Genomic DNA, 22,125 nt, shown 5'->3' with positions numbered 1-22,125 from the left:
TGAGAGACTGTAGGAGATTTTGGTTTGATAAATGATAAATCTATTACTAAAATAGCTGCAGGTTAATTTTCTAATCCTCCACTCCAATTTGTAGTAAGCAGTGTAAGTAAAAGCAGATAATCATACACTGATCGATGATGACTCTCTCCATTCCCTCTTTGAGCTGGTTGGTGGTGCGGAGACGTTTGACTGCTCCACTCAGCATCCTCTCCTGCTGCGACAGCCTGCTCTTCAGTCGGACTATCTCATTTTTCAGCAGTTCATCCTAATTTGGAGAAGAACAGAAAAGGATTCGGTTCATTGATACTTCATCAGACAGGGCAGATCCAGTGTGTGTGCTTTTGTGCGTTTCTACCTGATGGTTGTTGCTGCTGTCTGCTGCTGTGGTACCAGCTGGCAGAGAGACTCTCCACACCAGTTTGAGCAGTCGGCCAGCCTCCTCCAACACCTGCTGCATGGTGTTTGTGCTGCTGGATAAGGTCTTCAGATGCTGCTGCTCCATCACCTATGAAGATGTACAAACAATATTGCCAAAGAAAACATTAGTTGCTATACAGAATAAGTGTAAATTCAGGAAAGGTAAGTCTGATTTAAACCTAATTCAAATGCATTCCTATTTTATAGAGTGAAACCTTTAACATACTCTGTTGTCAGAGCCCTGCTGTTTGAGTGTGTACAGACACTCCTGCAGTTGTGTGTCCATGCTACGCGACAGCTTATGGCCCTCTGAGATCTGCTTGCGGAGAGCGTTGTAGTCTTCGATCAAGCCCAAAACGTGGCGGCCGTTGCGATTGGCCCACATTCGGTGACCCGGCACCAATCGAGAAGGAGCGCCAGAGACGCCGTCACTGGAACTGCTGCTTACTGAGCCACCGTCCACCTCTGAATGAGCATGATGTTTCATATCTGAAAAGATTTAAACATGGCCAGATGCTTTAAAATGCTGCCAGTTGTTTTTTAAAACAGTAGTTCCCAACCTGTTTTGGGTTAAGAGCTCCCCTATAAGCTGCACTCCAGCACCAGCGAAAAACAGCCAATTCTGATTAAACTGGGCTTGTAGCACTTTGTCTACGTCACAACGATGGGAAAGAGGCATTCTAATGACTTATTGATGCCGGAAGTCCAAATCGGTGAATATCTTTCCGACTTTACCGAACTGTGTTTTGTTTCCTGATGTCGCTGTAATTTGCTGGCTTCATGCCGTCGTTTGCTAACATTTCATCAAAAATAACACAATTCTGTTCTGTCCTTAAAAAAAAACAAATTTAAGGTAAATCTCGAGGTATAACCGGAGTTGTTTTTTTTTTTTAGGTACTGATGAATCTTCACCAGTTTTGCGTTTTTCAGATATTGTTGCCGTCAGTAATTTTCTAACTGCACACAAAAATAATGAATTGGGACGAGCTAGGGGGGCAGCCTGAAGAAAGCATGGAGAGAAGTTGAGAAGTCAAGGAGGTGTGGCCATCGAAGCAGCAAAGGATTTTTGAGGAAAAAGCAAATAAATGTGTTTTTAAAATGTTTTATCTGTAGACTTGTGATGACACAGTAAGTCTGTTACTCTGATTTTATCCAGAATGTGAAAATCTAATTTTTATAGCCTCACAGCCTCAGAGCAGACAAAGCTTTGCACCCCCACTCTGATCTCTGGCACCCCCCCAGGTTGGGGACCACTGCTTTAAAATATCATTTATTTTTACTTATTACTATAATTAGGCATCATGACAGCTCCGAGAAGGCTTTCTTACCATGAAAGACACTGGTGTGTTCATTGTGACTCTGAAATGTGTGACGGTGAGGATCACAGCCATCACGACCCGGTGACCTCCCTCCTTCATCTAGGGTACAAAAACCAGAACTGACATGATCTGGCAGATTTCTCTGTGATGTTACACAACTTTTTGTATGTTTAAAAGTTCACTGGCAGGTCTGACTGTGCCTTGTGTTTACCTGGCGAGGACAGCAGGTAGTTGATGTTGATGGTTTCAGAGCGGTTGGGTCCTCTGAGCAGCTGCTCTTCCAGTCTCTGCCGTAGAGCCGTGTTGGTCTGGATGCTCCTCTCCAGCTGCAGCCTCAGGTGTCTGATCTCTGACAGCAGCTCCCCCAGATCCACAGAGCTGGAGGACGAGGCGGGGACGGGATCCTGAGTCACCTCAGTGGATTCTGTACAATGAAGGACAAATAAATATCCTCGTATTAGCTTTCTAAAAACAAACTAAAGACAGAGGCGAAGAGCAACAGCCAACTGGAGCTGAAGATTTACAAGTAAAACACTGCAATACTTAAGCCTTCTTATTTCCACCTCTGAGTCACTCATAAGTGATCCAATATCACTGTATTGCAGCTGTATTGGTAAATATGCTGGGCAAATGTTTGACAATTAAAAACTGGCACTATTACATAGTTTGTCCACCAGAGAGCAGCAGCAAGTGGATTTTTGTCCTTCAAAATGACCTGCTCATTATGCTTCACTGATAGAGTTTTAAAAAAATAATCTTGATCAGGCAGACATGTTCATTTGGTCAGCCTTCACTTGTGATTAGTAGATCATATCAGTATCTATCTATCCGCCTGTATTCCAACCTAAATCGAATCAAAATAAATAAATCCTGAATGATAATGCCTGCAAGAAATAATATATTTTATTCACTGAAAGTGTACCTTTGTGTTTGTTAGAGTCAGTCTTCATCTTTTCATAAACTTGTAGTTCCACCCGAAGTGACTGAAGGAGATGCTGGGAGTCGGACAGCTGCTGCCTCTGAAGCTTCATCTCACACTGGAACCTGGAAACAGAAAAATATAACTTTCTAAAATAGAAGACTGGAAATATGGTACACTAGGGCAATTTAGAAGTGCTTACTCTTACACTTTCATTAAAAAATCTCTATGAAAATAATTATCAGTTTCTCATTTCTGATTATTTGTTTCTATACGCTGAGAAATTGTTTCAAAAGTTTGTCCTTACCACCGGAAACTTTTATATGAGCAGGGATATAAACTGCACCTTTTTAAAAAAGCAGTAAAAAGCACAAAAACACAACAAGCCTAATGTATATACCACACAACGATGCACACATTCAGGTGTGACAAGTGAGCGAAAGGGAGAGGAGATGTGATCTGACAGTAAACTAGAGGCCTGGTTTTCAGTTTCAGCCTCACTCAACTGTGTCAGTAGGAGCTGGGGCAAGAGGTCACATACCACCATTATAACATGTGCATGTGTGTGCTCATGGACGAGCCTTCAAATGATCGACTCTCAAGTTTCTCAGTTGTACTAATAGTACAGAATAATGGTAATAGCAATGACTCTTTAGAAGGGTAATTAGCAGCTGTGTGTAGTTTCAGGTTGCACGGAGGAGCGTAGTAACGATATTAAGTGTGTACTGTGAGGAGACATTTGGAAGTGTGTGGTCCAAAAGACTGTACTGATGCAATGATTGTACCTGTGTGTGTGTGTGTGTGTGTGTGTGTGTGTGTGTGTGTGTGTGTGTGTGTATACCTGTGCAGCTCCTCTTTGCTGTAGTGTAGTGAGTCCTGCAGCTGTGAGTTTTCCTGGCTGCTGAGCTCCAGTCTCTCCAGCAGTCGGCTGTTTTCCTGCCTAAGAGCTTCACACTCCTTCCTACTCTGTTCCAGTTTGGCAGTTCGCCTGGCAAGAGTCTCCCGTAGCTTTTCGTTCTCTTTCTGCTTGTCTGAAAGGGAAAAAGATGTCTGTAAGTCAGTGTTCGGAACCTTATGAGTAACGGATACACTGACATTCAAAAATTTTGGGTCACTTAGAAATGTTCTTATTTTTGAAAGAAAAGCAGTTTTCTTCAATGATGATAATATTAAACTAATCAGAAATACAGTCTAGACGTTGCTAATGTGGCAAATGACTATTCTAGCTGGAAATGGCTGATTTTTGATGGAATATCTCCATAGGGGTACAGAGGACCATTTCCAGCAACCATCACTCCTGTGTTCTAATGCTACATTGTGTTAGCTAATGGTGTTGAAAGGCTGATTGATGATAAGAAAACCCTTATGGAATTATGTTAGAACGTGAATAAAAGTGAGTTTTCATGGAAAACATGAAATTGCGATAATGTATGTGCATATATTTGATAGCCAGGAAGGAGATGTGTGTATTTGGAAAAATATCACCTCTGCCTTTATTGGCATGAAAAGGTCTACTTGTTCCCCCCCAAAAATGCAAGAAAATGTGTTTCTACCTCTAGACCCCATGTTGAGTTGCTCCTTCAGGGCTTGATTTTGTCCCCAGAGGAAACGCACTTCGTTAGCCAGCTGACCCTGCTCCTCGTTGCCGTGGATGAAGATGTTGGTGGCGGCTGAACATGGCACAGACGTGTATTTATCAGTCAACATATGAGGGCATAACAAGATTAGATAATATTATCCTGGCAACAAGACTGTCAGACAGAGGACAGTTGTCTGTACCTGGGTCTTTCTCCACCTCCGCTAGTCTCTTCTCCAGCTGTTCTCTGAGGCGGTCATTGGTACGAATGCTTTCCTCCAGGCGTTGTCGTAAAGCTCTGATCTCCTGTAGATGTTCTGCCAGCAGATCTAACAAAGATGCAACAAGGGTTAATTAAAGCAGTACTATGGGGAGATTTGTGGTATTTCTGAGAGCTATATGCACTACAACATTGGAAGACACATACACACAGACAAAAGCACAAGTAAGCTCTGCATCTGCAACAAGTGTATCATTAAGAAAAAAACAGCAAAGTGAGAAAACACACCAGGACCACTGTAGGATTTAGTATTGTACCGATAAAAACAGGGAACTTTTAATAAGCACAATGAAAAAAGGAACTGTCAAAATAAAAGTAGCACACGACAACATATGACTTACAGTCCCTAGTATGGGTCAAGCTACAAAAACACAACAGCTTTTATTTCCCCTAATGAAACATGATGCAAATTTTTGTTCAACAATCCCTCCATAGTAAATGCTTCTTTAAAATATCACAAAACCAATCTTGTAACATTTTCTGTAAGGCTTTCTGATTAAAAAAAATTGTACTCTTTAAGCTCAAACTGAAATAACTAATAACATCTTTCGTTTATTTATTATTAGTAAGTTTAATTTCTTTATGTTACAGTTGAAGACAATTCAACTGTTTTTTTGATGTAAAATTAGTGGAGTGTATCTATAGACGAAGTACACGCCACGCTCATCTGCCAACAATATAAAAAAAAGAAAACGCTCTTATAATTCCATTTATTCTGCTTTTAATTTATTTGATTGACAGACTGCGTTAGTGTGTCATGGACTTAAATTGTACAAACATCAACCTACAGAGGCTCCATATTTACCTGAAGTCATGCGAGGCTGTTCGCCAGCATTCTTTTGTGAGCTGATGTCTTGTTTCTGTGCTTCTGTTTGTGGCCCTGAGCCCTCCTGGTCGCAGCTAGTATCCTGATGGTGGGAGCTGGTCTGAGCCATGATTGAGCGATGCAGGTCCAGTTCGCTGCGCAGGGTGGTGTTGAGCTCTTCACTGCTCCTCAGCCGCTCCTGTAGACGCCCGTTTTCCCTCTGCAGGCCCTGCAGGCTGGCAGCGTCCCTGTGACCAGACACACCTTCATCCTGAGCTCCTCCTACAGGAGGGACGGCTGCTCCTGGCCAATCGGTGGGGTGTCGTTGGCCTAAACATGTACAGGAAGAAAACAGACAGATAATGTAACAGTAAAAATGACCATTTTTGTGCCAAATACCTTTTTGTTTCCCTTTATCACTCATTAGTAAACTCCCAAATTAATACTACATCATGTTACATCTTCTGTAGTTGAAACTGGTAAAGCAGAACAGCATTCATTGATACTGCCTCCAGCCTTATACAAGCAACAACAGAGCAAGATGAACCACTGCAACAAGAACAGGTAACAACCACATGGTGTTGTAGCAGTCAGGAAAATGTGAGTTGGGGTCTACAGGCCCCTCTGTAGGACCTCTCGCATATCTATATGCTTCATTTGTCACTGTAATCGCCTTCATTAGGCCTTTTCCTCACGAGAAACACAATTTGAAGATTGAACCGGATAGGTGCCACTGAATAATGCAACTTTAAGTGGAGGTGGATTGAAACTGGACACCTGCTCTGTCCTTGGCCAGCATGCTTTGTCCTGTGGGACGCCTCACTGCAACAGAATGGATCTGAGTGGAAAATAAGTGCCATTACAGGAAGTGAATACACTGACTGGGCGCATTGACAAGGACTCAGGTAATCTCACTGAAATTCCACTGTGCAAGGAATAGGTGAAAATATGCATTTTTAATGGCACAAACTGAGTTAATCCTAGTCTAGCACACACTATACCCATCTGAGCCCATCATCTGTGTCACATAAGACTATAATTGGACTTGGCTTTCACACCCTTTCACAAATAAATTCCATTAAGACTATGTTTAAGAATTGCATTTGGAAATGTTTACTGTGAGCTCGGTTGCCACCTTGTGTGGTTGGGCTGCTGTGGCAGGAGGAAGAGGTCCTGTCTGAGTGGTACAGATCAGAATGAGAGCTGTGGTGGCTGCTGGGAGTCTGGCCTCTGATCTGGCTCTGCAGGCTCTGGATGAGTCGATTCTTCTCTTGCAGCTCTTTTGCCAGCCTATGAGGAGGCGAAATGAGTCATGTTAATACAGGATGGGATGGCTCAGTATTTAAGGACACCCAACAGGTGGATTTCATCCCTCGCCTCATCTCGTTGAGTGTTGGAGAGCAAAAGAACAGCACCCAAAGAAGAAAACAGCGTTTCTACGAAGAGGGCTTTCACAAAACTTTCAGCAGAAACACACAGCTGGAAAATCTGATAGAGGAGTTCACAGCAAACATCATGCCTGGATCAAACCCACTCACAGATCCAGCTGCTCCCTGGTGCATTCAGCCAGGGTGAGGTTTTGCTGGACAAGAAGGCTGACGTGCTGCTGAAACAGCTCTCTCTTGCCCTCTAGCTCCAGACGTACATCATCTATCTCCTCTTGGATTCTAGACAAGCTGTCTGGAGGATCTCTCACGCTCTCCTCTTGGGAGAGCAGTGACTGTGATGTCTGCTGAAGCTCCCAAAGTCTGCCCCAGTCAGTAGTACTATGGAATAATGTTACAAACCACAAGCTACTTCATTTTTGGATGTCACTATACACAAGTGTGGTTAAACAATTAATTAGTAAGCTATTCACAACATCATGTAAGCATAAAATCAATTTTGAAGCACAAATATTGCAGTACTACAGCCATTTTCCTTGTATTTACACAATATGATGAAACATGAGCAAACCACTCAGAGATTTCTCTCCTATTTTTTTCTGCCAATGGAAGGAAATGAAAATGTATAAAGTGTTTAAAAGAGGTTGAATGATGACAGCACACTGACATGAGGTGTGCCGATCCCCCTCCACTTTGTGAGAGGCACCAGTGACCCAGTTAGGGGATGCATAACCTTAATGTTTTCATTGACACAGACAAAATTAGGTCAACAGCAGGACACTATACAAAAACAACAATACACACACACAGCCCAGGGTCACAAGGCAAGTGGCTGGGTGGAAATGGGGGGCTTTTAAAAGGGTCATGAGACAAGCAGCACAGCCGACAACCCCTTAATTGTAAAGCGCAACACACTTCACTTTTATGGTTTGAAAGTCTTACCCGTGTGCAGCGACTATGCTATTTAACAAAGAGTTCAACAATTTGGGAAATATGTTTAAATATACCAGCAGCTGGTTAGTATAGGTGAGCAAAGACTAGAAACAGAGGGAAACAACTAGCCTGGCTTTGGGCAACAATATCAAAATCTGTCTATCAGTGCCCCAAAGGTTGATTAGATAAACATGTTACATCTCAGTTGTTAAATTTATACAAAAATTGAAGTGTAGAAACCCTGCTTCTAATACGATTTTATGATGTAATAGTTTCATAGTCCCAGTGTACTGTTTTCCTGCATTACACATAATTGCTGCCCCTCTTCAAAAAACATGCAAGATAATAAAAAAGTTAAATTAATTATGGCAAGTATCAATCAATCAATCAAAATGTATTTATAGAGCACTTCACAACACTCAAGGTGATCAAAGTGCCTTCCAGTTAAAATCAAACAGTAAAATTAGAATAAAAGTAAAAGAAAGCAACAATAAAACACGTCAGTATGGGATAGTATGGGACATACCTGCGAGATAGTTCCAGAGCTGCCACATCCTCATTATCCAGATGAGATTCTCCTACAAGACAGAGGAAAAGATGCTGTCACGGAGCTGTCTGTACAAATCAGTTATGAATGACTGCTCTCCTGTGTTCATCTTTGATTGCAGCTGCTGCTTTTCTTCATTGTATCAAATTCTGCAGTACTAGTTTTATTTGACTAAAACACAGCTTTGTAAGTCCCTATTAAATACAGACAATAGGTTTTAAGTCTGAGCGTCTGACATTGTGCTATATTCGCATGTGTGCCGACTTTTGTACAGTTTTTATTACGTTTGTTTTTATTAGTGCGGCTCTTAAAAGCACTACGTCTCGAAAGACATTGAATGCAGTTATGACAAAGCCACCAGCTACCTTTGTCCAGCCGTCCCTCCAGCCTGTCCAGAATGTTCAGACTCTTGTCCAGCTGCTCTTTGACCACCTCCCCCATGTAGTAGTCCACTTCACCGGCCTGCAGCAGCTCCTTGAATGCTTTGTTCAGCTCTTCCAGCTGCCGACGCTGCAGGGCTCCCAGCCTGCGGCTCTCCTTGATCTGCTGCCTCAGTTGTGACAGCTCCCTGGCCTGCGACTGCACCAGGGTGTCCAGTCTGTGGAGATGACACAATGAGGGCAAGTTGGAGAAAACGGCATCAGTCAAGATGTGATTTTAAAATTGAGTGTGCAGCTTTTACTCAGGATAAAAATAGTACAATATAGATGATGCACATAAAAGACTGTTGACCTAGCAGGTGATGTAGAGCGACTGCGGGTCTGCTGCAGGTGTTCACTTGTGCCCTTGTTTGGCATCCTCTCTCCTTCCAGTTCCAGGTTCAGATGGCTGGTTTTATCTTTCACTGCCTGGTTTTCGCCCTCTTTTTTCTGCCTTAGTGTCCCACTTCTATAGCTCCTATCTTGGCTACGGTCCTCCTTTTGTGTGCCTTCTTGATCCTTGACGATGGATGGATCAGAGGTGTTGGCAACTAGGTCGCTAGAGAGGGAGTTCCTGCGCAGAAGACTTTGCATTTGGAGGATGAGTTTGGTCTGGTTTTCCAGCTGGACCTTTAGTTCCCTGACTTGTGCCTGAAGTTGGAGAGGGTCCTCAGAAACACCGTATGCATCGTAGACCTGCAAACTTTTCAGACTAACCTAAGAAGCAGACAAAAGAAGGTTAACAAAACTAATTTTAGCTTGCACATTTTTACAAAGGAAAACTGCTGATAAATGGAAATAAACTGAAAATGCTTAATCCCTTTTTAATTGCTGTTTTTGTACTATAGGTCAAAAGTTGGAGTAAACTGATAAAATTCCTGTGTTCAAGTTCTATCTAATGAAGTTAATTTGTGTTGTCTCAGGTAATTGAATACTCTTTATTGTGCATTTGCATTACATACATTGGAATTTAGCTTTTAGTAAAATCTTTATTTAATAATTTCTTCTGTTAAATGCCACAGGAAAACTAAATTTGCTAAACTTAAGTTGTTTCCAGTAACCACATGTAGCCTGCTATGGTTCATGTTGTGTCTCCAACAGAAAGTCGGATATGTTGTGCATCTTGCCTGTCAATAAATAGTGGGCTAATTCTTGGACATCTCTACAAAAAAGGCTACACCCCTAACAAAACCTTTCTAATTCTGAATAACTCCTAGCACAGCCCCATGCACACTGCTCAACAGATCTACTGTTCCTGGTTATGGCCACTAGGCTACAACTGGACAATCACCATGCAGGGGATACAACGATAAAATGACTACCTTGGCAGAGCTGAGAGCTGGGGAACTTGGATATGGGGTGCTGGAGTTTGAGTCCAAGTTTTCAGTGGAAGAGAACGTGGCCTGTTCATGTTTCAAGAGGGAAGGCAGGCTGGAGGCACTGCAACTGGGGTTCACACCCACCTCTAGATCTGGCAACACAAGGGACACAGAAACATTAGACATAAGAAGGAATTCATTAAATGCTGTGGAAAGTAAGTATTCATAGTGACAAAACAAATCATTTGAGATACAGCTAGATTGAAATAAGACAAGGAAGTAAAGTGAAAGGTTAATGAGTGCTCAAAAGACATTCCCAAACATCAGAGTGGAAACATGCAAGAATCCAAAATATTGACAGTCCCTTTGAATTTAAGAATTTAAGAAGTGTAGAGAAACTCCCAGGTTAAAACCAGAAAATAGACTGTGTGGTTATGTGATCCAAACCAGAAACACTTCTCTGGGTCAGAGACAGCATGTTATAGTTGCCTTTGTTCACTCCTCATGCAGACATGTACTGAGAGAATCTATCCACATTTGAGGTTAGTGTCCACTCAGCAGACAGACATGCAGAGTCTGCCTCAAGGCTGTCTACCTGTGCTACTGCTCTCTTCCCTATCGTTCTCACTCTTGCCACTGGTTTCGTAACCGAGGTCCTGCAAATCCACCTGCACGCCTTTGTCATCCTGCTCAGGAGCTGGCATTGGAGGCAATATATGTTGTGTTAGGACGAAATCATTTAAAATGAACAAAAATGAGTTTTTCCTCTTGATGGTGTTCCTAAACAATCTGTATGTACAAATGCGTTGAAACTTCAACATATGCTTTTGCAGCATCACACAATCATGTCACCTCAGCATGTCGTTTCTTACCTTTCCTTGCAGCTTCAGAGGAAGGCGTTTGGGTAAGAGCAGTAGCCAGTTTCTCCTCCAGGTTCTTACATGCCTTCTTCTTCTCCCTCAGTGCTTTATGTAGAGCCTCCAGTTGGGCCTGAACATTTGGTGGTAATCCTTTGGCATCCTGCACTGTCCTGTGGGCCTCGCTCTCCTCTCTGTGGCCCTTCCCTTCTTGCAGGGAAGCCTGAATTTCAGATAACTTTTGAGAGTGTTCACTAAAGACCCTGTAAAGGAGACAGAGATGCTGATGGAGCTCTTGTCCCTTTGTTCCAGTTGAAACAGTGGACTGAACGCTGCTGGATTTGGTGGTTGGCTGAATAGGTTCTCCCAGTTGCTCCCTCTCTTGCAGGGCTCTCTGAAGTTTGTCTAAATTCATCTGCAGGTCAGAGCTGATCTGTGATGATCTACCAGAAGTCAAGGAGCCAGTGTTTGTACAGTGTGCTGCTAGAGAAGCAATGGCAGACTCTGCTGCACTAAAACAGTTTATTAGAACTTTAATCATCTCTTCATTTAAACTAGTATTATCAGATCCTTCTATTGTGCCATGAAGTTCCTTTGACTGATCTTTAAGTGACTCTGCAGCTGTTGCCATCTGCCTTGAAGAAGTACCATGTTGTCCAGCAGCATTTGCAGCTCTCAGTTTTTCCTGCAGTTCTGCATTGAGCCTATTCTGTTCCCAAAGTGCCTCCTGCAAGGAGTCCGCATGTCGTTGCAACTCCTGCAGAGAGTCCTCAGTACCTCCAAATATGCCTCTTGGGCTCTCTCTGTCTGAAGATGTCTTTTCCTGCTGTAAAGCACCCTCTATCTGTAAACAAAGATCTCTAATTTCTGGATTTTTCTCTTGGCTGTCAGAGGAGGCGAGGGCCTTCTCTGCCATTTTCAGAAGCTCCACGAGCTGGTTGTTGTGATCCTCCTTCTTCTGTAGGGATTTCTGCAGCTCCATGCATGTACCGTGAAGGGCAACATTGACACCCACAGAACCAGAACCTGTGTGTGAACCAAATCCACCCTGGCTGTCCAGACTGCAGGCAGTCAGGTAAGCAATAGTGGATTCTGCAGCCTGTAAGGCCTCTACATACTGCTGATTGACACGGTCCTTTTCCTGGAGCTGGGCATGGAGCTCCTCCCAATCAGCAAGTTGCTCACTCAGTTTGTTGATCAGGGACTCTTTCTCCTGGCATTCCTGGTGGAGAAGCTCCAGCTGAGTGAAGAGAGCAGAATCAACCTGAATGTGATCCTGTGAAGTCCTGGCTCCAGGGTCTTTGTCAGAGCCTACTGGACTGCAGCTACGATGAGGATTTCTGAGGGTAGAGGAAGGGGAAGTGCTGTGCTGGTGTGGTGTGGGTGAGTCAGACTCATCATGTAACTGCTGGTCAGACTCATAGACATCATCCAAATTAAGGTGCTGAAGTGCATGAGCATTCTGTTGATCATAGCTCACAGACTCTCTGCTAGCCTCCACTCTCAGCCTCACAGGCACTGGGAGGCGAGATTTGACACCAGCCTATAGTTGAAACAAATCAAAGATATTAAAAATGCTGACAGGTTTCATACAGGGAGCAATGCAATGTCTTTCTAGTTCTAATACAGAGCAAAACTTACCCTATGTCTTGCGACACGCTGCTTTCCACTCTTGCTGTTTGACTGGCATTCAGATAGGGGACTCTCCATCTCATCTGCTGTGCTGACAGTGGTAACGGGGGCCTTCTCATCTGACACCTCATTCCATTTCTTCCCCCTCCTTTCCTTTAACAGCTTGCTGACCTTTGAATCACCTTGGTCTTCGGCCTGCAGTGTTTCCACACTCGTTCTCAAGTCAGCATGTCCTTCACTGCTGTTCCCTGAGGCATCTGTGCTCTCTTTCTCTTTACACTCTTTAGATTTTTGTTCCTTCAGGAGACCACGCAGCTCTACATTTTCTGATCTAAGTCGGAGTAGTTCCTCTCTGTAATGAGGAGTATTTGATTAGTTTCCTGTTCAGGCAACTGACTCTTCATTAAAATTCAAAATAAGGAGTAGGCCCTGAGCTGAGCCAAAGGAAAAACTCACCTAAGGTGCGAGATTGATGTGGAGCCGCAGTCAGCCAGCAGTGATTTAAGTGCCTTTACATGTCTGTTTTTCTCCCTAGATTCTTTCTTTTCAGTGTCCAAGATGTCATTGCCAGACTGAGCATGTTCTCTACTCTGGCCAAGACCACTGTCCACGCTCTCATCATCCAATGGCTTTCCAGAACCCATCTAAAAAGGATAGGTCAGACTTTCAGTTAACACGCCCTGAAACAGCGGATTTCACCACAGCACTTAAAGAAATTTTTGCTGTAACAGTTTTAATGAGGTCTTCCAATGGTAATTTAGGTACTTGTTCATGAAATGGTCTTCAGTTTTATACCTGTCCTAGCAGAATGTCCGTTTGGCTTTCTTTTTCCTGACCAGGTAAATGCGTCCTGGTACTGTGAGCCGGCAGCTGCATCTCTTGCATCTTCTCAAGCTGCTAGAGTAATGGGATGGGAGGCGAGTATGACACACATGGCTCCATAAAAGAAAACTTAATGTGGGAACAAAATCCATAAAACACTGCACAGCAACAGCAGAATGGCATGATGTGTCTAATGTGGCATGGCGAAGAGAGACCATTTCATGGGACACAGAGATAAAAAAAAACAGGGACTGATTAGGAAAGGTGAAGGATAGAGAAAGAGGGTAGTTTCTACTACAGACAAAAAACACACTTGTTAGAAATAAGACATGTAGTACTACAGAGCAAAGAGACATTAGTAACAGGCTAGACAGAGCAGAGGTTAAGATGTAGGTTCAAAGGTTAGAAAGGAGCTATTAAAGGTGGATGTTAGACAATGACTTATGGTTCTTCGAGTACTTTCTAAATGTGGACATACTATCTAAAAATACTACTAATAAATGACAAGAAATGTCTAACATTGTAAGAATTCGATACCACAACTTCAAGTACAATCTCATCTGTTGCAGCTGTCGTTCATGGTGTCTAACCTGTTTCTGCGGACTACTGCTGGGCAGGTCTTTGTCTTCCTTGACGCATGTATCGCGCTCTGACTTCTCCAATAGTGACAGCCGGCTCTGCAGTTCGTTGTTTACCGTCTGCAATCTGCTGACACAGTCTTGGAGCTCTAGCACCTAAAGCCCAGAAGAAATCATTTTACACATCTGCATAATTTATCAAATCCTCAAGATTTAAAGATTTTGGTGACACATGTTGCACACTAATAAATAGGAGAAACGATGTTTCCAGCAAACAGATACACATGTTTTAAAATGAACCTTCTGTCTGAGCTCCTGAGCAGAGAGTTGAGATAAGCTGTCATCCTGGCCCTCTCCCACACAGATACTCAAATAGGATGTCTGATCTCCAATGAAACTCAAAGTGTCACCTGAAAAAAAATGACACATGAAACAAAGAGGGTCTCGTCAAACAAAATTCTTTACAGTGTTTGTAGATACATTATAATATCTGATGTATTTTTTTCTAGACTTACCACCATCTCCCCCTCCTCGGTTCTGAATTGCTCCTAAGCGAGCCTGCAGCGATGCATTCCAGCGCTGGGCATCTTCAAGCTGATGTCTCATGCTCTCCAGTTCTTTAGGGTCAATTAGGTCCATACCTGAACAGATAAACAGAGGATTACACACAGCCAGGTCTCTTGTACACTTCTATGTAGGGCTAATGTGGGGAAGGTTTATAACACGACTATCTCACAGCAATTTACACACTATATCAGAAGTGAATTAAGTTAAGACTTTGTGAAAGAGACCATTACAGTTCAGTGTGCTGCAGTTGTTTTTTCACAGCTATGAAACACATCACATATACACAGATGAGTCAAGAAGCTGAGGTTTAACACAAAAGACATCTACTTTTGGACAAAAAATATGACACCCAAAATAAATCTAAATCTCACTGTTTCTGATCATGTATCTGTGTAAAATGTAATGTCTGATAATAGAAATAGTGACAAAATTTAACGTAATTTCAAACAAAAAAAAACCTTTAAGCTTACTTTGAATGTAAACTGAAACTGACATGCTAGTAAACTTAAATCAAATAAGCTAGTAGTCGAATTTATGTAATTAAAAGGCTTCAGCGTGCAAAGGCTGGTATTCAGTCACAGAAATACACAATCAAAAACATATGAATATTTGTATACTGTTTTGTCTTTGTCAGCTTATAGCATTCACACACATTAAATGTAAATTAAAACAATTATATAACCAAAACACGCAAGATGGACATTTAATCAGCTGTAGTTGCGCTGCTACATCTCTCTTGCAGTCAGTGATAATGTGAGCCTTGGCCTTGTTACTTACAGCTGACCTATTTATACACCTGGCTCTCTCTACACGGGTCATGGGAGGAGCATGCACTTGACATGCACGCTCATGCAAGCACGCATATGTATGTGAACAGACACTTGGCTTAGACGACAACCTCAGCGCACTGTGACACTATTAATCTGTCTCTAAGCTGTGCACTGATGTCGCACTGCATCTAAAAGACTAATGGTGCTAAATTATTTCAACTATGTGATGTCAGAGGATAATAAACTTAGGATCTTTTGATTAGGTTCTACTTCAGGAGAAATGTTCTTTAATGGGGCACTCTGTTCATCATTACTTAATTCCATCAGACAACAATATAAAAACCTTTAATGCCTTCATTTAAATTGTTATGTAACAACATGCTTCTAAATTTAATTCATGTGACAGATGGTTGGATGAGTTGGATTAATAACCAGTGGAGTGTTAAAGACAATAATCAACAAACCAAATGGACAGTTAAAGCAAGCAGACAGCATGGTTAAAGTGAGAGACAGAGCAAAGACAGGCCAACAGCAGCCTTTATTCATTTTTCATAAAGGAAAGACAGTGCAGACAGGTGTGAAATCAATACATTTACTGGGTGACAGTGAAATGGTTAGCAACTCTGGTATAGACAAAGACATGCAGATGAAGTGATGATATGAAGAGCAGAACAGAAAGTGAACAAAGATGAAAAGTGGAGGGACCAGGTGTACATGCTGAATAAAGAGACAAAGAGGGGGCATGAGCTTGTCAGCAGGAGGTACTGTATGAGTAAACATATTCGACAAAGACAGGTGTGCTGGTGTGTGTGTGTGTCCCTAAGAGCTATGGATACACCTCCTGACTTATTCTAATTCTTTCATCGACCAAAATTATAAATTCATTTTTTCCCTTTTCTTTCCTTTTGTATGTTTAATTCAGTCTGCATCATCATCTACAACCCAGTGTGTTTGCACTGCACCTTCTCTGAGTTTGGCTCTGTCTATCTCTCTTTCCAAGTCTTCCTTCAGCTCCTCATTAGTTTTGATGCTGTCTTCTAACTGCTGCCTGAGCAGCTGCACTGCTGTCAGCTCCAGCTGCAGAGCATGGAGACGCTGGGCACTGCAAAACACACATCCATGTAAAATGAATTCACACAACCTGAATTTATCATAAATGTCACCAAATAAGTACGTTAGCTTTACAGTCATCTTTTACTTTTGGTTATTTATTGCAAAAATTAAAAACAACCACTTGTGGCTCGCCCCTACCTGTCTTGCTCCTTCACAGTCCTGACCAGGCTGGAGTAGAGCTGTTGTTCAGCTCTCAGGGCCTTGTTCAGAGCATTATGCTCCTGTTGCAAAGCTATAAGGTTGGGCAAAGCCTGAAGGCAGAAAAGAAACTGTTAGGGGAGAGCACTACGAATAGTGCTGTTCATGATTTTGATTTAGAAAAGTAGGTAATTTTTACTTCTTGCTGGCAGTCTCCACCTATCATGGTTCTCTCTCTCTGAGGGAGCACCGGTAGTGATCTCTCCATGCCAGAGCTAATCACATGATCCTGGGTATGATCAGCCCGACTGTCACCTCTCTGACCGAGACGCTGGTGGAGAACCTGCTCAGAATCAGAAATGAAACATGAGAACTGCTGAAGAAGATTCCACTGAGTTTAAATGCAATCAGTCACTGTGTGTTTCCCTGAGTAGTGAGAGTTTGACTTTTGAGTGGGGCATCCTTACATTGATGATCTCCTCCTTGGTCTTCAAAGTGGCAGTCAGGGACTCAATATTAGCAGCCTGACCTTCATTGCGACCCTCCACCTCAGATAGCAATGACTGGAGCTCAGCCAATGAAATCTGAAAATAATGTAGGGAGATTACAATTAACTCTTTACTCTTTCAGTAATAGTGTCCTGAATATGGACATAAGAAAATACATTTAACTTACCTTCAGTTCATTTTCTCTCTTCAGTGCTTTGTTCAGTGCTTCGGTTTTCTGTGCTAGCTCCTTCTTTAGGACAACAACCGTTTTCTTGGAGTGCGAAATGTTCTCCTGATTATCCTCACTGTTCCTCCTGGACAGCTCAGCTTCAAAACAGACAAAATAGAACCAAATGTAGGACCAGCATGTACTCTAATTTTAAATATCCAGTGTGAGGATTTAAAGGTCTAAAGGCCTCACCTTCTCTCTCGTCCAGCTTCTCTTGCATGATCTGAATGGTTTGTCTGAGCTCCAACACGTGGTCTGGCTCCACCTTCTGCCTCACCTCTGCCAAAAACTGGTCTCTCTCCTGACCACGCTGCAGAAGCTTCTGCAGATTTAAAAAGAACAAGTTAGCACACTCAAACATGCACAGCAAGTATCTTACACTTTTTCCCAGATTTACAACCAAGTCATCTGCATTCCGAATAGAGGAAAACATACACCATTCCCTTTGAGAGTTTTCATTTTCTCTCCTTGTTAGGCCTCTACTAAGTCAAGCACATTTTACAGCTGAATGACTGAGTTGTATCCCTGAGGATCTTACATCAATGAGGCTGTCTTTTTCAGCAAGCAGGGCTCTGAGTTCTGCAGTCTCTATGTAACCCTCCTGGGCTGTTGCGGAGCTTTGCTTCTCAGCAGTGGCAAGTTGCTGCTGCCTGTCAGACAGCTGTTTCCTCAGTTCCTGAATCTCTTGAGTACGCTCAGACAGCATGCGGTTGTAGTGCTCAGCAGACTCCTGTGAAGACGACAGCATCAGAGCAATAAGAGTTAGTGATGTTTGCCCTTTTTCTGTAAATATGAATGGGTCTTCATACTTCTGTCAATATAAATACTACACAATTTGTATGTTTTTTTTCTAAATGTAATTAATGTTCATGTGCTGCATAAATAGTATTTTATTTCATCTTGGCAATGCACATCCAATGTGCATGCTGTAATTTATTTTCTAAATATACTTTCATTCATATTTTTATATCAAATTCATTCTCTTATTAACATATCACAATATTATGTTTTCTTGACAATATTGTATCATATTTTTTGCAACAAAGACTCATTTTCTCAGTTAAATCTTTTTCAATGTTTTCATAATTAAATGCTGACCTTGAGAAGTTGGTCCTTGCTGCTAATTGTCGCCAGCAGCCCTTCCACAGCGCTCTCATTGTCAGCAACTAGTCTTTCCCTGGCCTTCACAGCCTCAGCAAGCATAGCCTCTGTGACCTTTAACCTATGGCCCATCTGTTCAGCAAGGTCACGTGCATTACTCTGCGACTGGCTCAGCATTGATTCAGACATTTCCTACAAACAGAGGTTGCAAAGTTAGACACAAAAATTCAGTGTCTGCCTCACAGAAACATCAAAGTGTAAATGATCTGGCTGAGAAAACCACGAAGAACATGATGAAACATACAGCACAGTTTGTGTGATGGCGACATCTACACAACTACTAACCTCCATATCTTTAGTTTTGCCTTCTAGAGAGAGCTGTAGCTGGTTGATGATGGAATCTTTCTCCCTCAATGATCTGTTCAGGTTATCCTCAACATCTTGCTTGGCTCTTTGCAAGTTCTTTAGAGTGTTTGCAAGATGCTGCAGCTCTGCATCCTTCTCCTTGATCAGACTGTCAAAATTCTGGAAGGACAGAAAAGACAAGACAAGAACCAAGCTAAAGTTCAATGCCCGAAAACAACTTCTAAACTAATTACTATCAAAGGCCTTAGTTTAACATTTTTCACAGCCAAACACGATCATAGCTACTCACATTGATGGTTTCCTCATTATGAGAGAGCAAGTTATTAAGTCTATCAAGGTCTCTTTCCTTTTCCCTTAGCGTCAGCTGCAGCTGGTGAATCTCATTGTCCTTCTCTTCAATAGCAGCAAATTTTTCATCCAGCGCTTGCTGTGAGAGAGTGTACAGAGGAAAGTCAGAATCAAATCATAGTCGCTGTGGTGAGAATCTTACATGAAAAAAGACCCACCTCCAGAGCCTTCTCCTTTTCTTTCAACCTTTGTCGCAGTTTGGAAAGCACAGTATCATTGCCTCCTGGACTTTTGCTTTGCTCAAGGTCTCTGACCATATTTATGTACTCCTGATAAAAGCAGAACACCTGTGTTAAAACAGCTATTCAATGGAAGATTTGGCAGTGGAAAAAATAAACACATTTTTTAAAAAAATCTTTCTGTCAAGAGTCTGACTCAATATATTTAGTGCTGATGTGTCACCTGTAGCTGCTGCTCTTTTTCAGCCAAGGTGGACGTGAGACGCTGGATGGTGACCTCATGGGCCTGCAGTTTTCTTTTGGTTTGGTCAAGCAGCTCCTGGTACTGCTGCTCCAGAGCACTCTCCCTGTCCCCGATCTCACCACTCATCTTTTTAAGCTGATTGTTGAGATCCTGGAGGAGGAAATGATGATAATGAACAATGTTAGACAAAGGCTGATATTTAAATTGACAAATCACAGAAAAGAGGATTTAGGATGCCTGATGGCTTTGTTCCTCCAGGCAATAATAAGTATAATAGGAAATATTTTCTAGATGAGCTCTGTCCTCCTTCTATCTTACATTCAGGGCTTTGTCTCCTTTCTTCTTCTGTTGTTGCAAGTCTTCCATTTCCACCTCAAGCTGGTCCTTCGCCTGCTGCAAGTCAGCCAGCTCCTGTTCCTTCCTGTCAAGGGCACGCTGTAGTTTTTGGGCTTCAAGCACCTTGGTATGGTGTTCTCCTTGCAGTTGGGCTAACTCTGTTTGCTTTGCCATTAACAGGTTTTGGTGCTCCTCTACTCCCTGAAGGAAAATAGCATTGTTTATCTTTCATCATACTGCAGTGATAATTATGTTTTAGCTATTGATTTCCTGTTAACATTGTGATATAGAATGAAGGGTTGGTTCTCTATGAAAGTTGCACATGACATGCCTGGTATTTCTGCAGCTGGGCTTTATGTGCTGCCTCTCTAGCCTTGGCCAAAGCATCATCCCTGTCCTCAATCTCATGGCACAGTTCTGCAATCTGTACAGCACACAGGAAAAGACAAACAGGTTGTTAAGAAAGCTTTGCATAACACAGAATAGTGTAATTATAACAACTGCTGTGATACCCATAACATGATATGTTTTCTAAAGAAAGCATTCATCTCACCTCTTTTTCCTTTTCTCGGAGGACCTGAGTGAGCCCCTGGATTGTTTTGTCTCTCTTCAGAGCATTTTTCTTCTCAGAGTTTAGTTCATCCTCCTTCTCCTCCAACTTCCCTGATAAAGTCTGTTGACATAAGGTAATGAGTGATCGTACACAAAAGAAACCTGCTAATCTTGTTCAAAAATATGTAAATAGCAACATGACGGTGCCATAATACCTTGTTCTGATTTTGAGAATCCTCCAGTGTTTTTGTCAGGCTCTCACTGGTGCTTTTCGCCTGGCTAAGCTCTTCAGTCAGCAGTTTATTGACAGACTCCAACCGCCTAATGTCACTCTTCTTCTTTGAAAATCCAGAAAGAACACAAAAACAAGACAAAAAGGGACAATTAATTGATATTAGCTAATGTCATAGCAACAAAACTCTTGTATTTCACAGCATATTGCTAGTGCTAAAATGGTTTGCTGAGCTCACTAAAATGAACTACCTTCCCTCTGACAGGAGTGTATTCATCATTAAACTCCTCTGTCAGGTCATGCAGTGACTTCCATTCTGTCTCTCTTTGTCTGCGCTTAGCTTGGGTGGTGTGAGGACCAGCATTTAACCTCTTCAAGACAGGGATGTGGCTCCCTACAGGGGCAGACACTTGCTGACTAGAGATGCAGCGCAGGAGCTGGATCAGGTCAGAGATGACAGAAGGCTGACTTGAGGAGCTGTGGAGCAGCGCTTTAGCCTGCAGCTTTCCTCTTAAGTCCTCAGTGTTACCATATCTGCCAACAGGCAACTTGGATTCTCTCTGTTTTCGTTTTGGTGGTGGGTCTGGAGGTATTTCTGAGGAAAAGTCTCGATTCAGTGACTGCAGAGAAGTGGAGCGACCTTTGAATCCAGGTCTAGGTAGCGTGCCCTTACGTTGGACCAAGTCAAGATACATGCTCTGCGAACGGTGACCTGTGCCTCGGAGCCCAAAGTTCTTTATATAGCCATCCAGCCCTGCACCTGATCCTAGCCTGCTGCTCCGAAGGCCTGAGCGCCCAGGGAATGACCCTTTACCGGCAATTCTATCCAAACTCACACATCTTCTCATGCGATTCCCCACTTGACCACTTCCACTTTCCTTGAAATGCAGTCCTTCATGTCCCAGCTGACAGACAGTCTCATCATCAGGACTGCGCACCCCAGAGGACCTGAGCAGAGTCTTGGAGCTCTCCCTGTCACTGCTCCCTGGGTTGTTTTTTTTGTAGATGTGAACCATGCACTGGATGAGGTGTTCTTTCTCCGCCTGCAGCTTCTGGATCTGGCTGCTGTGTTCTTCCTGCATTTGGCTGATGTTAACATCACATTGCACCACCTTCTCCAACTGGAAAACACATTTCCCGCAAAGGAACTCTCCACGACCATCGCGAATTACCTCCCAGCCCAGCACATGGGACAGGATCACTTGTAGCTTCTTGTTTGCCGATGGGCTAAAGATCCAGCGACACTGGCTTCCAACCAGACGAACTCCACATATACGACACGGGTCCCTCATGGCATCTCAGATCTTCCACACTTGTCTATTTAATTTGAGTCCAAAAAGCTCTCATTGACACGCCAACTGTGCAGTGACTTAATGGCCATCAGCGTGCCAGCCATAGAATAGCCATCTATCATTTTCTCTCACTGCACCAGCAAGCAAAGCAAATAGGAGAAAGACTGAGTGCAAAGCACTATAAGCTCTAAGCCTTAATAATCCCTGCTCCCGCCTCTATTCCACTCTCTCCCCCACACTTTCAATCAGATCAAATCCTCTAGGACTGCTGCGGTGATCTGTGTTGTGGCCAATGCCAGACCATCTCTAGAAAACATCCTCCCAAATGCTCCAACCAAAACATCAACTACAAAAGTTGGCCA

General features: G+C 42.7%; 1 protein-coding gene across 7 annotated transcripts in view; it reads right to left on the bottom strand.

Moving 5' to 3' along the window:
- Positions 1–22,125, bottom strand: part of cdk5rap2 (CDK5 regulatory subunit associated protein 2) — a 42,213-nt gene that overhangs the window by 8,402 nt on the left and 11,686 nt on the right. For 3 of the 7 annotated variants that reach the window (XM_051938500.1, XM_051938507.1, XM_051938506.1), the window contains exons 10-48: positions 20,455–20,577; positions 20,241–20,360; positions 20,015–20,111; positions 19,670–19,884; positions 19,331–19,501; positions 19,087–19,197; positions 18,870–19,007; positions 18,560–18,739; positions 18,212–18,406; positions 17,652–17,843; positions 17,306–17,435; positions 17,072–17,211; positions 16,864–16,980; positions 16,596–16,739; positions 16,397–16,509; positions 16,108–16,247; positions 14,324–14,449; positions 14,109–14,218; positions 13,821–13,964; positions 13,204–13,305; positions 12,865–13,052; positions 12,418–12,760; positions 10,792–12,319; positions 10,515–10,616; positions 9,923–10,071; positions 8,914–9,317; positions 8,547–8,779; positions 8,161–8,212; positions 6,434–6,606; positions 5,317–5,646; positions 4,435–4,560; positions 4,209–4,325; positions 3,497–3,686; positions 2,659–2,780; positions 1,948–2,160; positions 1,746–1,835; positions 644–906; positions 356–505; positions 127–265 (exon numbers count right to left, since the gene is read on the bottom strand). In XM_051938500.1, coding sequence (XP_051794460.1) covers positions 127–265; positions 356–505; positions 644–906; positions 1,746–1,835; positions 1,948–2,160; positions 2,659–2,780; positions 3,497–3,686; positions 4,209–4,325; positions 4,435–4,560; positions 5,317–5,646; positions 6,434–6,606; positions 8,161–8,212; positions 8,547–8,779; positions 8,914–9,317; positions 9,923–10,071; positions 10,515–10,616; positions 10,792–12,319; positions 12,418–12,760; positions 12,865–13,052; positions 13,204–13,305; positions 13,821–13,964; positions 14,109–14,218; positions 14,324–14,449; positions 16,108–16,247; positions 16,397–16,509; positions 16,596–16,739; positions 16,864–16,980; positions 17,072–17,211; positions 17,306–17,435; positions 17,652–17,843; positions 18,212–18,406; positions 18,560–18,739; positions 18,870–19,007; positions 19,087–19,197; positions 19,331–19,501; positions 19,670–19,884; positions 20,015–20,111; positions 20,241–20,360; positions 20,455–20,577 — 7,720 coding nt within the window. The remainder of the gene's footprint in view (positions 1–126; positions 266–355; positions 506–643; positions 907–1,745; positions 1,836–1,947; positions 2,161–2,658; positions 2,781–3,496; positions 3,687–4,208; positions 4,326–4,434; positions 4,561–5,316; positions 5,647–6,433; positions 6,607–8,160; positions 8,213–8,546; positions 8,780–8,913; positions 9,318–9,922; positions 10,072–10,514; positions 10,617–10,791; positions 12,320–12,417; positions 12,761–12,864; positions 13,053–13,203; positions 13,306–13,820; positions 13,965–14,108; positions 14,219–14,323; positions 14,450–16,107; positions 16,248–16,396; positions 16,510–16,595; positions 16,740–16,863; positions 16,981–17,071; positions 17,212–17,305; positions 17,436–17,651; positions 17,844–18,211; positions 18,407–18,559; positions 18,740–18,869; positions 19,008–19,086; positions 19,198–19,330; positions 19,502–19,669; positions 19,885–20,014; positions 20,112–20,240; positions 20,361–20,454; positions 20,578–22,125) is intronic. The other 4 variants (XM_051938504.1, XM_051938503.1, XM_051938502.1 and 1 more) reach the window with 4 other exon arrangements.

The sequence above is a fragment of the Acanthochromis polyacanthus genome, chromosome 18 (genome assembly GCF_021347895.1).
Source record: "Acanthochromis polyacanthus isolate Apoly-LR-REF ecotype Palm Island chromosome 18, KAUST_Apoly_ChrSc, whole genome shotgun sequence".
Classification (NCBI taxonomy): Eukaryota; Metazoa; Chordata; class Actinopteri; family Pomacentridae; genus Acanthochromis; species Acanthochromis polyacanthus.
The sequence above is the reverse complement of the archived record's forward strand: the minus strand, read 5'-3'. Positions and strand labels throughout refer to the sequence as shown.